This window comes from Actinia tenebrosa, unplaced genomic scaffold, assembly GCF_029948245.1.
Source record: "Actinia tenebrosa isolate PJP-AT-01 unplaced genomic scaffold, QUT_ActTen_1.0 PGA_scaffold6__47_contigs__length_16458017, whole genome shotgun sequence".
In the NCBI taxonomy this organism is placed as follows: domain Eukaryota; kingdom Metazoa; phylum Cnidaria; class Anthozoa; order Actiniaria; family Actiniidae; genus Actinia; species Actinia tenebrosa.
In genome coordinates, this window is record NW_028292583.1 from 9,057,235 (window position 1) to 9,071,540 (window position 14,306).

Genomic DNA, 14,306 nt, shown 5'->3' on the forward strand with positions numbered 1-14,306 from the left:
TCTATATCTATTATCTATATATTATTCTATATTTATTATTCTATATTATTCTATATTTATTATTCTATATTTATTATTCTATATTATTATTCTATATTTATTTATTATTAGTGACTGACCCTGCCTGTACTTCAATTTTAAAAATACTGCGAGAGGTTGAATAAACAATCTATTATTATAGTACCTGCATCAAGCAAGGGATCAGAATTAAATAGTTTTATTATGCTTCCTGGTGTCTTTAACAATACGCGCATCTTCACTGATGAACTTAATTTCAGTCTGTAGAATGAAGATTATTAAGTTCAGAAATATTTGCATTCTTTGAGGTTTGTCGTAAGACAAGCGTTTGCTCTCCTCGTTTATGAGTGGCTAGCTTGCTAGCTTATTGATTAGCTCGGTAATTTCCCTGTTTCCTGGGGGAGGTTTGAGGGATAGGGGTTGAGGTGACTGAGTGACATTCCACTCCACAACCAATAGTGAAAAAAGTCGAAAAATAGCGAAAAATAGCCTTCAAACAGTCGGTAATAAAGGTAATGAAGCAACAAGTTATATTAACAAAGTCATCTGACTCCTGTTGTCAGACTGAAAATGAAAACAAACCAATAACAGATCAATAAATACAATAAAACATTCCTAGCATTTCTCTTTATTAAAGAAATACTGAAAAAAATTAGCACTGCACCTTTATGCTTTTAGCATTATTGGTATCTGAGTATAACCAGATTCGTAAGTGATTTACAACTTACAAGAAAAGCTCTCCGAAATTATTATTTAAGTAAACTTTAAAAGTTTTCTTTCACGACTGAACGAAAAATTATAAATTGAAATCGAAAGGCTACATCTAGTACAAGTATAGGTATCTGGTATATAGGTATTAGAGACAGCTTACTGTTGACACCACATGAAAGCATTGTGAAACATCTGTAACCATGGTGATGTTTCAAGGTTTTGCCTCCAATCTTCAGGCATCCAAGGCCATTGCCATATCAACGTACATCTTTCTGGATGGGGCATCATAGCAAGGTGACGACCATCCTGTGAACACAGTGCAGCTATTCCCAGCGGGGATCCATTGGGGTTTAGAGGATACTGAGTTGTAATGTTACAGTCGTCATCAACGTAACGAACAGGAGCAAGATCTTTAGCCAAAATATCTTGTAGGATGTCAGCTCGCCGAAACTGTGCTCTGCCCTCTCCATGAGCTACCCAGACGCCCAGGATTGAACCTTCCATTCCTTTTAACATAATGGCAGGACTTGGTTCAATGGAAACTGTCACAAAACGGGACTCGAATCTTTCGGAAGTATTATGTGTAAAGCACACACCTTGAGAGGCACACAAGGCGTCACTATCTTCGTTTGATGAAGAAGCTGTTGTATCAGACCCGACCCAACCAAGCAGCCCCATTAGCTGACATCCATTACAGATTCCTAGACTGAATGTGTCGTTACGTGTGAGGAATGAATCAAACTCTTTACGTGCCGTATCGTTTACCTGACAAACTGCCGCCCAACCCTTTGCCGATCCCATCACATCAGCGTAGCTAAAACCCCCAACAAACACTACACCACGAAACATTTTCAAACTGAAAGATCCTTGACAGAGGTCATTCATAGTCACATCCCACACTTCAAAGCCTGCCATGTAAAGGCTAGCAACCATCTCACGGTCACCGTTACTTCCTTCTTCTCTTATAACAGCCACTTTAGGGGGCGAGTCCGTCATTTCTCTTGGTGCAGCTGCCAATGGCTCAAATGTTAGGCAATATTCTGGAGCTTTCCTGTGTCGCAGTCCAGCTTCCTCTAATTCTACACACCTTGGGTTGCACTGCCGTCTCTCCAGCTGAAAACTTGTTGCCTCCCATATGTCTCTCAGGTCCACCATATTCTCTTTGAGGACAGAAACGCCTTCCACACAGATTGATACGTAGCTATCTTCCCCGAGGCTTCCAGTCTGGCCAATCTCACAGCATGCAACGTTACTTGACTTATAAGCACTCAAGACTTTACCAAGATTGCGCTTGCTGACTTCAAGAACTATACCAAGTTCCTCAGCGAATAAAAGATCTATCGCTTTGCTGACACAGGGTTCTTCTGTGCTTGGGTAATGAAGATTGACGTCGATGCCACAGTTCCCTGCAAAGGCCATCTCTAGCAACGCTGTGACTAAGCCACCATCACTGACATCATGTCCAGCTGTAACAAGCTTATTGCCAATGAGTTCTTGTGTAGTCTGGAATCCTGAGACGAATTCCTTAAACGAAATGGTTAAAGCGCGTTAATGTCATGCAAAATAGCACATAAATCAGCTTGTTCAAATAATATGAACCAATGCATATAACCTCGACTCAGGGTTATTGTTCAATGACTATTACACACTTATAAACACATTTATATATCTGTCATACTTTTGGATCATCGAGGTCTGGGCAGGTATTTCCAATCTGATTATAGACTTGAGCCAGTGCACTTCCACCGAGACGACATTTACTGGAGCCCATTCTAACATAAACAAGTGATCCCTTGCCATGAGGAAGCTTTAGATCTGGTGTAACCTTGAGTCTGATGTCTGGACAAGGAGCATATACAGAAACGACTAGAGCTCCTGGTGCCTTGACGGGTTGTCCCCCGACTTTGGCGGCCATACTTAAGGAATCTTTTCCCCCATCAACAGCAATTCCTATATCAGCCATAATGGTGCACATTGCATTACATGCATCATGCAGTGCTGCTCCTTCTCCGGGTAGTTTTGCTGCCCACATCCAATTTGCACTGCACTTAACATCCTATGAAATAATAGAGTATCAGTAAACAATTTTTACCAAAGGATAATTCTTCAGTCATTCAGGACTTTTGGTTCATGAATTTATTAATTCTAAACATTAGTTTACTGACCCACCGCTCTTGAGAATTATTTATTCAAGTTATCTTTTACTCCATTTGAATATGAATGAAAACTTTTTATAAAATAAATAAAGCCAGGGTAGTCCCTTCAGAACTAATAAAAAGCTCTGCTATCAATGGGAGCCCTGGAAACCTACTGTAGGAAGAAACAAACCTTTAAGTCAGATATCTTTGTAAAGACCAGATTAGTCAGCGCCTCTCCAACAGTCATTCTTGCACCACTTTGATTATTGATCAGCCCTTTGATTGGCTGTTCGCCGATAGCCGTTGCTGAACCACATGTGTCAAAATGAGATAATGCAGTCACTGCTACATCTGCTACAGGAGTGTGCAATGGACCTACACATTGCTGTTGGGCTACTAGTCCCGTTACACTACGATCCACCTTAAGGGGAAATGAATCATCAATGAATTGAAAAGAAGAAAAAAACACCATACCAATCACTCAGTATTGCAGGTGATCTCTTGCAGCACTCAGAAATATTACATTTAATGGGTGCATGCTGACTTATGCCACTCTTAAATATCATTTGCACATGCTGTTCAAGAATTATTTTTATCTCTTCCACAAGAAACCAAATAAATATCACCTCACATTCAAATGCTTTGTAATCTCTCATGCTAGAAATAGTTTCAATGAATGTTTTGAAAGTATAAAATCTAAACTTGGAATTACACTGATGCATCCACTTAATTGGGTCTGTCTCATTATTCTGCTCTTCATCATCGTTATCATCATCATCCTCCTACTCATCATCATCATCATTCTCCTCCTACTCATCATCATCCTCCTCCTCCTCCTACTCCTCTTCATCATCATTCTCCTCTTCCTGTTCCTTATCATCTTCAGCATTCTCCTCCTACTCCTCATCCTCCTCCTACTCATCCTCCTCCTCCTCCTACTCCTCTTCATCATCATTCTCCTCTTCCTGTTCCTTATCATCTTCAGCATTCTCCTCCTACTCCTACTCATCATCACCATCATTCTCCTACTCCTCATCATCATCATTCTCCTCCTCCTATTCCTCATCATCTTTATCCCTCTCCTCCTCATCATCCTCCTCCTCCTACTCATGATCATTCTACTCCTCCTATTCCTCATCATCTTTATCCTTCTCCTCCTCATCATCCTCCTCCTCCTACTCATGATCATTCTACTCCTACTACGTCTCCTCCTCATCACTCTCCTCCTACTCCTCATCATCATTCTCCTCCTCTTCCTCCTCATCATCATCAGCATTCTCCTCCTCCTACTCATCATCACCATCATTCTCCTACTCCTCATCATCATCATTCTCCTCCTACTCATCATCATCCTGCTCCTCCTCATCCTCATCATCATCCTCCTCTTCCTCATCCTCCTCATCATCGGCATCATTCTCCTCCTCCTACTCCTCTTCATCATCATTCTCCTCTTCCTGTTCCTTATCATCTTCAGCATTCTCCTCCTACTCCTCATCCTCCTCCTACTCATCCTCCTCCTCCTCCTACTCCTCTTCATCATCATTCTCCTCTTCCTGTTCCTTATCATCTTCAGCATTCTCCTCCTACTCCTCATCCTCCTCCTACTCATCCTCCTCCTCCTCCTACTCCTCTTCATCATCATTCTCCTCCTCCTGTTCCTTATCATCTTCAGCATTCTTCTCCTCCTCCTACTCATCATCACCATCATTCTCCTACTCCTCATCATCATCATTCTCCTCCTCCTATTCCTCATCATCTTTATCCTTCTCCTCCTCATCATCCTCCTCCTCCTACTCATGATCATTCTACTCCTACTACGTCTCCTCCTCATCACTCTCCTCCTACTCCTCATCATCATTCTCCTCCTCTTCCTCCTCATCATCTTCAGCATTCTCCTCCTCCTACTCATCATCACCATCATTCTCCTACTCCTCATCATCTTCATCATCCTCCTCCTCCTACTCATCATCATCATCATTCTTCTCCCTCCTCAACATCATCATCATCATACAATGTTATTTACCCATTGTAACCTAGTCAGCACAAAAGTACTGTTTTCAAAAATGGCCCTGCACAACATCCGGTTTCACTTGAACTGTAACATAACTTTTTGACTTCCTTTCATGAACTGTCATTAACTAGCCTTATTTATTATCAACATCAGGAAGAAGCCTTTACAAGGTATTTTTTGGTAATAAATCAGATTTGTTGCTAAAGACTACTTACTTTGTTTGTGAGGTATCTTTTACTAGCCACTGATGGTAATCTCAGTACTCTATCAAGTGCCTCTCTCAGAGTTAGATTACAATCTATTTCTAATTGTCTTAGTTTGGTTTGGATTCGCTCCAAGTTAAACACCTAGAAAATAAATTTAAAAATTTAATGTAAGCATGGAATTTTTTTAGCATCTAGCCATTCCTTAGAGACTACTCTGGCTGTCAGCTCAACCGTTTGTTGAGTAAGCAAACATCCTAGTGGCAATGGCAACTATGATAACCTATGATACATGTTTGCCTTATAACTAAAACCACAACCCAAGTAGAAAGGCCTGGCTTATAACAAAAATAATATCAAAATGCAATAATATTCACATGTGAGGTTATTACTGTCTTACATCTACCAATCAGCATCAACGATTTGCACATACACATTAGTTCCCAAGAATGGCTCTTCATCCACTGAATTCCAATTTGAATTTAGGAGTTGATTTTTGCCAAGGTGCAGAACATGGAGAAAAACCCTCACATGCAACACTAAGTCTGGGAATAAAACCTGGGTTGCCTTGGTGTGAGGGGGTAGCACTGCTACGCGATCTGTTCTTAATTCCCAATTGCTCACATGTAAATAATAGTGAGTTGTCTAAGTCATTTATTTAAAGTCAAATATTCCATGCATAACGCATTGAAGAGGTCACATGCCAATACTAACCACTTGGATAATGAATAAGTTCATGACAGTAATAAGTAAAGAATTTTGCTATTTGGCTCCAAAAGAACGTGTTTACAAAATATTGAGCTTAAATACATAAAGCTGTCCTTATGGCGAAAGGCCAAAAACCGTTTTTCTGCCCTGTCAATGAACAACTGTTGTTTATTGTTTATCACAAAAATATTTTTCTCAGAAATGGTAATAGTTATAGTTAATTGGTAACAGGACTTTGTGTTGTCCAATTCTGTCTGTAATAATACTTAGAATAAACAAATTGGACTCCTGCTACCCAGTTATCTAATGTTGTTTATCCCTTGTATGATTACACATGGAATTGGATTCCACTCAGTCCTATTACCATTATTAATTATACAGCTTCTCATTAATCCCATATCAACAAGACCTGTCCAATTATTTTCTTAATTGGACAGGTCTTGTTGATAAGGGATTAATTAGGCAGCTATGTAATTAATAGGAAATGGGATTTCATATTCCCCAATCAACAAATACGGCCTCATCCAATTTTGGAAGTCCTCGGAATTTTCTTCGTCCAATACATATGCTAATGGTGATTAATTTTGTTATGTTTCCACAAAATTTCATGATGCAAACAAACCTTTCTTGGCATTTTTCCCAGAACAACATCCAGTTCCAAATCCACAGGATAAATAGCAGTTTTTTTACGCTTTGCAGCTTTTTCAACCAGACTCTCGGTACTACCATTTGTACATAAAGCATCCTCTAGAACTATATGTCCATCACCTTACAAAGAAACAAAATCTTTTCAGTATGTAGTAAGTAAAAGGAATGCTAAAATAATGTGACGTTGGTTCAACATACCTGTAATATTCCCAACAAAGTCAACAGGAACTTTCTCTCTACAACAAATCTCCTTCAAAGACTTTTTGTCTTCTTTTCTAACCAATAAAGCATTGCTTTCTTGGTACTCAGCACCCCATATCTCCAACACAGACAATGTGGGATCCCCAAGCGTAAAATCTTTAACTTGGATCATAGCTCCCGCAGGTTCACAGATTTCTTTTAGTACATTACCTACAAAAACAAAAGTCACCTTATCCAGTTGGTTACTACATTAACACTGTATGGTAATTTTTTGTAAACAAGATTAGAAAATCCTGAAAAACCCTCATGACAAGGGGGAGAACAAAAGGTATCCCTGTCCTGACGTATTATCACTACATCACTTGCCATGCACCCAGCTCTAAATGAATAGACCCTGTACTAACACACGTATCCCTGTCCTGACATATTGTCATTACATCACTTGCCATGCACCAAGCTCTAAATGAATAGACCCTGTACTAACATTATGCTAAAGTGATATTGTTCAAGTTGTGAATGAAATGAGCTATGGAATTCATGACACTCATAATATGAATGTTAGTACACTACACATTTCTTACCATTTCCACCAGCTCCCTGATCATGAATACTACAAATAAGGTTGGAATCCAGTTCTAGACAAGCTCTTATAGCACGGTTCATCTTTTGCTCCATTTCAGCATCTCCTCTCTGAACTGCACCAAAGTCAAGCTCTGACACATTATCCCCCTGTACCTGAATAGACGATGCTGCACCACCACCCACTCCTATTCTGTAGACAGGGCCTCCAACCTTAACAACTTCCATGCCTTCATTGTGAAGAGACACAAGCAAAATTTACTCAATTAATTAGACTTGTACAGCCTACATCCAAAAAAAAACAATCCAGTTTTATTACCTTGCTGAGGATGAAGCTTTGTTATATTTGCTGCATCAATACTTCCAATGCCACCACTGAACATGATGGGTTTCACCCATTCACGCCTCTCACCACTAGGTAGTTTCATTCCAAATGACCTTGCAAAACCAGCCAGCACAGGTTCTCCAAACTTATTGCCATAATCCGATGCACCATTGCTTGCTTCTACAGCTACTTCTAAAGCAGGAGCCATATTTGGAGGATATGTGAGATCAGGGTCTTCCCATGGAAGCTTGTAACCTTTAACAAAAATATTTGTATGGTTAACACATAAATGTGCTTATAAGCCAATCTCTGAGTCCATTAGTATGAAGCAATAATTACACCAAGAAAACATGCTGTTACTACTGACAACAATAGAGAATTAAATGTAGGGTTAATGAATTTAGAAACTTTGATCAAAAAGCTCTTCCATGTGTATTTCAAGGTTGTGGTTGATATTTCAATTCTTAACTGATCAAAAAGTAAAAGTTGAATTCATTTGACATGTTGTTCTTTTCTCTGCCATATACACACCTGGTATTTGTAAATTCCCAAAACAATAACCTGCTGTTCCTGCTATAACGTGTGCCCCTCTACCAGTTGCTTGAATGTCCCTGATGCGTCCTCCAGTTCCAGTGGTTGCACCAGAAAAGGGTGCAACACCTATCAGTAAAAGTATATGATACAATAGTATACACTGAATCGAAATTGACTGACTGTTTTCACATGTATGAGAGGCTAGTCATTCGCTAGTCTATGTAGAAAATGGTAATAATATTCAAATTGATAGCCATATTTCAATTTGGTTAATAACAGATGCATATGTAATAACAAACACCTTCAAACCACGTAACATTTAAAAAATTAACCTGGATTGCTCTCAGCTACTACAGGTACCCTGCAGTAGTCTATAATATAGTCTAACTATATGTTTTTATATGACACTATATATGTTAACTTCTGATTTACATATTAATATTTATTTTACAGATTTTAATATTAAAATGTTTTATGGGTGTTGGCTTTTTAACAGAACAATTTCACATAGCCAACGTTTTGCATACACCTTAGTTTGAGATTAAAATAACATTCTAATGTGAGAGACAAACTCTATGCCCATGTGTGACAGTGTCACTGGCACATTTATTTTGAACATTTGGAACTTTCTCTGAGAACTCTAAGGAATGCCATTATTTCAACATTTAGGAATTTTATCTTAGTTTAGTGGCATTTGTTCAGCACTTAGGAATGTATCTCAGATATGTATTAATCACATGGAGATGCTAAACATGCTTTTACTACTTTTCGGCAAAATTATCTCGTTAGGTTAGGTAAATTATCGTGTTCTGGTGCCGGGATTAAGCAATGGACATTCTTACCGCAGTAAGTTACAACGGAAAAGAGGCGTTCAGTAACATTACCATAAAAACCTCAAAACCTTGTTGTCCCTTGCTTACTCTCCTCATATAATTAGACGCTAGTTTCAGTCAGTTTTCAGTTGGGTTTGAGCTCAGATAGAATACTTCTGGAAAGAGCTAATATCACAGAGTAACTTGCTTCTAGCAAGATATTCTAATGCCTTATTATTGTCCCCATTTATTTTGTTGATATTGTTTATTTCCTTTACTTTGACTTAGTCTTCAATGTATTTGTTCTTGTAAACATTAGCTTAAGTTTGGCTTTGTTTAATAAATATATTCTGTCACTTGTTGCAATCCAAGTTCGTATTCTGTGCATACCCTTGCCGCATGGTTACATTTTATGGATGCATGCTTCAGCCGTGAATATGTTCAATTCACAAGTTAAAATCGAAATTAAAAAGATAGTTTATAATTTAATTAGAGGCTGAACCAAAAAGCAAGAAGAGAAAGAGCTACTGAGATGCTAGTGGCTTGTGAAGTGCATAAATAAATTTGCAGTAAAGCAACATGGATACACTAGAACGTGTAAAGAATTTGCTGACCAATGTTGAGGTCCAAATCAAGAAGGGACAGTGATATTGAAAAAAAGAACTTATAATTCGATTCATCATTTTTGTAATGTTTCATTATTTGTATAGATCTTTTTGCTTTTATTCTTTTTTTCCAGCTCAGTGCACCCTAAAACAAAAGGTGATAATTCTTTTTCTGTGTAATACGGTAGAGGTGTTAGGTGGCCAATAATTGCTTTTGCTCACACACGATGAGGCCTTAGGGCAAAATCATATGAATGACGTAGATGAAAGTATAATTTGTGTATTGCACTGGTTTTCAGCACTAGCTACAAGCAACACAATTTTTTTCAAAGTCCTACATTTTAATTTGGTGTGTTAATAAGACAAAGAATACCACATTTCACAGGAAAATTATTAACACCCCTTATTTTTGTTTCATTTCAATTTCACTGTCCCTTGGCCCCACTGGCCCTTGATGTCAAGATCAGTCAGCAAATTCTTTACAGGTTCAAGTGTATCCATGTTGCTTTACTGCACATTTCTTTATATGTTTCACAAGCCACTAGCTCCTATAAATCTGTTTTTTTTTTCTTGCTTCTTGGTTTTACTTTTGGTTAAATAATCATTCTTTTAGCTTCAATTTTAACGTGTGAAATGAACATTTTCACGGCTGAAAGGTGTATCCACAGGTTTGTCTCAATAGCATGTTATTTTAATCTCAAACTAATTTGCATGTAAAACATTGTATATGTGAAATCGTTCTAATATAATTTAGCATAAACCTACTAGTATACTATCACGAATCCTGCAATCTGATTGGCTGACGTACTCACTATCTATACTGTGATAGATATCGAGTAGTGAAAATAAACAAGTGCATGCTCAAGTTTTGTCAAAAATTTCTGCTCGTTCTCTAAAACAAATCTTTAAAGGAAAGGAATTGAGGTTTTGAATGGTACAGATAAATAAAAACTGAGAATTATGGCAATTTTAACATGAAAAAGCGGCCGTCAGATTTCACTGAGATTTTCATGTGCAAACTTATGACGGACAAACAACTGACTACTGAGATAATGATGGCATTTTAAAAGGAAACGCTGCTTGAGCAGCTTAATCTGAGCCTCTCTGTAGGCGGTATCTGAATTGGTTGCTAAGAAACCGGCGATGGCCTCGTTCACCTTGCCTGTCGTGTATTTCTCCAAGAAAAACAATCGATCCTTGTCATCGGAAATATTAGCAGATATTATGTTGTCAAATGTAGGATTCCCTCAAAGAACAAAAAAAATCCAAAAGACAACTTATTCACATCAAGAGAATATTAAGTAAGTAATTCATATTCTATTATTCACATGCATTCAAGAAGAATTTTAAACGGTAAGAACAGACAAAACAATAAAGAAAGTACAAGTTAACTGACAAGAATCTTATATTAAGCAAATTGTAAACATGGCACTGCTTTGAATGATCCGACAACAAAGTATTTGTAAATAAATTATTTCAGTTTATCACTCATTAAGTTAATAATTCAAAAAAATGATCCCAAGAACTGATAAGGTAAAAAATATTGGAAAGAGATTTTTATATGAAATAGCTAGAGCAAGTTTAAGCTTTATGTTAATGGACACTACGCGCCTCATTGACTATCTATTGACTAGAGAACACTCGACCTTGTAGTCCAATTGTTAAATAGAAATTAAATGACATATAAATATTATCTAGCATTTCACAAGAATCTCCTCGACATCATTAATTAACACGTTAAATGACATGCTTTAAGTGTGTTTATTTTTGTTGACCTGCAGTTTACTGCAAATTGGAGGTACATAAAACATTTTCAATTAAAATTTCTTGAAGTTTAGAAATAATTGTTTTTCGCTTGTATTCTATGAGCATCAGGTGAATGCTCTCACTAGCCTTGATTCAAAGTGGCAATACTGGTCAATATGATGCATAAAAGCACCTTTTTACTGAAGCCTCAAGTCAGATTTTCAAAGTATCAGAAGTGGTTTATTTGCATGTTCATTAAACACAATGAATAGAACAAACCTCAATTTACCTGTGGGGAAGTTATGAGTCTCAGCAGAGAAAATGATGTGTCTTGTAATGTCCTTTTTCATGTGGAATTTGCTGGCAGTTTTTGGATTGTCTGGCTTTAAAATGGGTACACTGAAGCCAGATATAGAACTAAGGGAGCAGAAAAGATAGTAGGACTTAAGTACAGTGTAAGTTGGTGCAACCAGAAATAAACAATGCAATTAAACTAATATAGAGCATATAGTATAACACTATAATAATAGAAACATAACATGCTTTATGTGGGATGCAAAATAAATAATTACCTACAAATGAGACTCATTTATAAACAGATGAGACAAGAGGGTGAGTCAAAGAAATCAAGCATATGAATTGTTTTTGTGGACCAAATGCTTGAAGCCTTCAAGCTTAATTTCACCATTTTTATCAATTCTTGGCTAAGGGATTCAAGAGTTGACATGTTATCCAACAAATCCCAGCATGGAATCCAATAATAAATCACTATTGATAGCAATTAATATAACATAACAGTAAATTTACAGTAACATAAATATAATAGACATAACAAGGACTTGACATATAGATTAAGAATTTACCAGAGCATTCTCTGATCTCCAGCCTTTAATGAAACCCCTGTAATATTTTCCTTCATCCTTATCAATTAATTTTAGTTTTTTATTATCAGAGAACCAAGAATAAAAAAACTTCAGTTGTACGGGCTCAGTTTAGTACTTTTTAGGTAAAATTTGAGATTCATCAGACTAGAGGGGCATGCATTTGACCACTTAGTGGAGCCTGAACGGTGGGGCATTTGATCATTTGGTTGGCTCGCATGGTGGGGAATTTAACCAATTTTTTCCCAAAAAATCAAATGGACCAAAAGAAACACCATAATCCCCCCCCCTCCCCTAATTACACTCACCCATTCAAAATCTTTTTACCTGCTATTGTCGCTGAACTTAATCACGTTGTTATCATTACTGGTTTCTTGTGTTTTCATGACCATTTTCATGAGGGAACTGTCGATCTCCTTCCCATCAATAACAAGTCTGCCGCGGAAGAACCAGTGACGAGAATGTTCACTGTTGGACTGGGCAAGATCAAAGCATTCAACACTCGTTGGATTACGACCAACTCTTTCTTTGAAAACCTCTGAATAATATTCTAAATCCCAGTCGTCAAAAGCAAGGCCAAGGTCTTTATTAATCTTTTCCAAAGCTGGCTTTCCTTGGCCCATCACATCAATCTCGTACCACTGTTCTGGATGGACATCAACTTCAAAACTCTCAATTGGCTTGACATAGCGACATTCAGTCATACGATCATGAAGCAGATGTACTAATGCTAGCTCTTCATCTTTATTTAATACGCTAGATATCTGAGTTTCATCTTTATCATGAAACTCGACCAGATATCGACGAGATCGTTCAACTCTTTCTACTTTCTTCAAACCAATCGATTGGCAAATAGATACAGCGTTTGTAGAAAATGCCGTGGAAAAATTCAGCCTTGGTCCGATTTCGATAATAATGCTATTGGTTGAATCTTTGAATGTATTACCTTTCGTGTAAAGATGTGAGGTTCTTGTTGTCTTTTCTTTTTCGAAAGATCTACTGAAAATTCGTCTCAATGATTCTTCTTCCACCTTCGTCAACTGGTTCTCAACACCAACATAGAAGCACAGTTCACTTTCGAACTTTGTAATGTCGAGCCTGGGAATTGCTGCTTTTAGCGCAGTTAGAGTAACTTCTTGGGCTTCTGAAGACAAGCCTGGAACTTGGTAGAATCCATAAACAGAACTAGGCATTTTTGTTCTTTTTTGTATATTCACATCTCCCGCTTCAAAAGTTTGCACAATTTTGCAGATTCGCACGTGTTAGACCACAGGGAACCCAAATCATGTGCAGTGTGTGAGTAAAATGAAAGCGTGAGCACAATAGAGGCTTTGGACCGTCACGTGATAACAGCCATGACAGGGGAAAATTGGACTATAATTTCTTGCCCAAGTACACTATAAGGCCCCCTCCACACGTATCCGGAAATCATTTTTTGCGGATACGAAATGTTTGCGTCCACACGCAGCGTATTCGAATCGTTTTCACCGTCCACACGTATCCGTTTTCGTAAAATTTGCGGATACGGACACAAAAATTTGCGGACACGTGTGGACGCAACCCGTATCCGCAAATAAAAATTTTCGGATACAAAAATTTTCGGATACGTGTGGACGGGGCCTAAATGGATAGTTAGGGTTAGGGTTAGGGTCACTGTTTTTTTTCCTCACACATACAAACATAGCTCACGCCAAACGCCAGAAACTGGCCTTAAACCGCATCGGACGAAGAAATAACACTCAAATTTCATGAAGTGAATGACTAAACTTTATTTTGACGGCATTTAATTTCTTAGGAAGTTTTCAGAAGATGTATTTTTGAGAAGCTGAAATCACTCGATAATTCAAGAGACCACAGGGAGCCCACACATCCGAAATGACAGATACTTCGGATGGTAAGCCTAGTTTTGATAAATCCGAGATCGATCGGGGATCGTGCACACTATAAACGACCATAAACGTACATAAAAAACACAGGTAGGGTGCCATAATCAGTCGATAATCAGGGTTCGTGCTACATCTCAAACAGATAATTCAAGGACTTCTTAGGACTTTTCAAGGCCCAAAATTAAGGACTAGTGAAGTGCGATATGCAGAATATCAAGAGAATATGAACTTGAGAATATACATTAGATCTACATCTATTGTGTATATATATATAGACACTAGTAGACACTACACATTTAG

At 37.8% G+C, this 14,306-nt stretch overlaps 1 protein-coding gene across 1 annotated transcript; it reads right to left on the reverse strand.

Annotated features, from left to right (window-relative positions):
- Positions 1–630: 630 nt before the first annotated feature.
- Positions 631–13,481, reverse strand: LOC116300291 (phosphoribosylformylglycinamidine synthase). Its single transcript, XM_031709128.2, has 11 exons — positions 12,448–13,481; positions 11,529–11,656; positions 8,074–8,202; positions 7,537–7,797; positions 7,220–7,447; positions 6,636–6,848; positions 6,412–6,557; positions 5,094–5,225; positions 3,058–3,288; positions 2,408–2,785; positions 631–2,253 (listed from the first exon to the last, which is right to left on the reverse strand). Exons 1-11 carry the CDS (start codon positions 13,311–13,313, stop codon positions 886–888), a joined length of 4,080 nt encoding a protein of 1,359 aa, XP_031564988.2. The 5' UTR covers positions 13,314–13,481; the 3' UTR covers positions 631–885.
- Between the last annotated feature and the right edge of the window lie 825 nt (positions 13,482–14,306).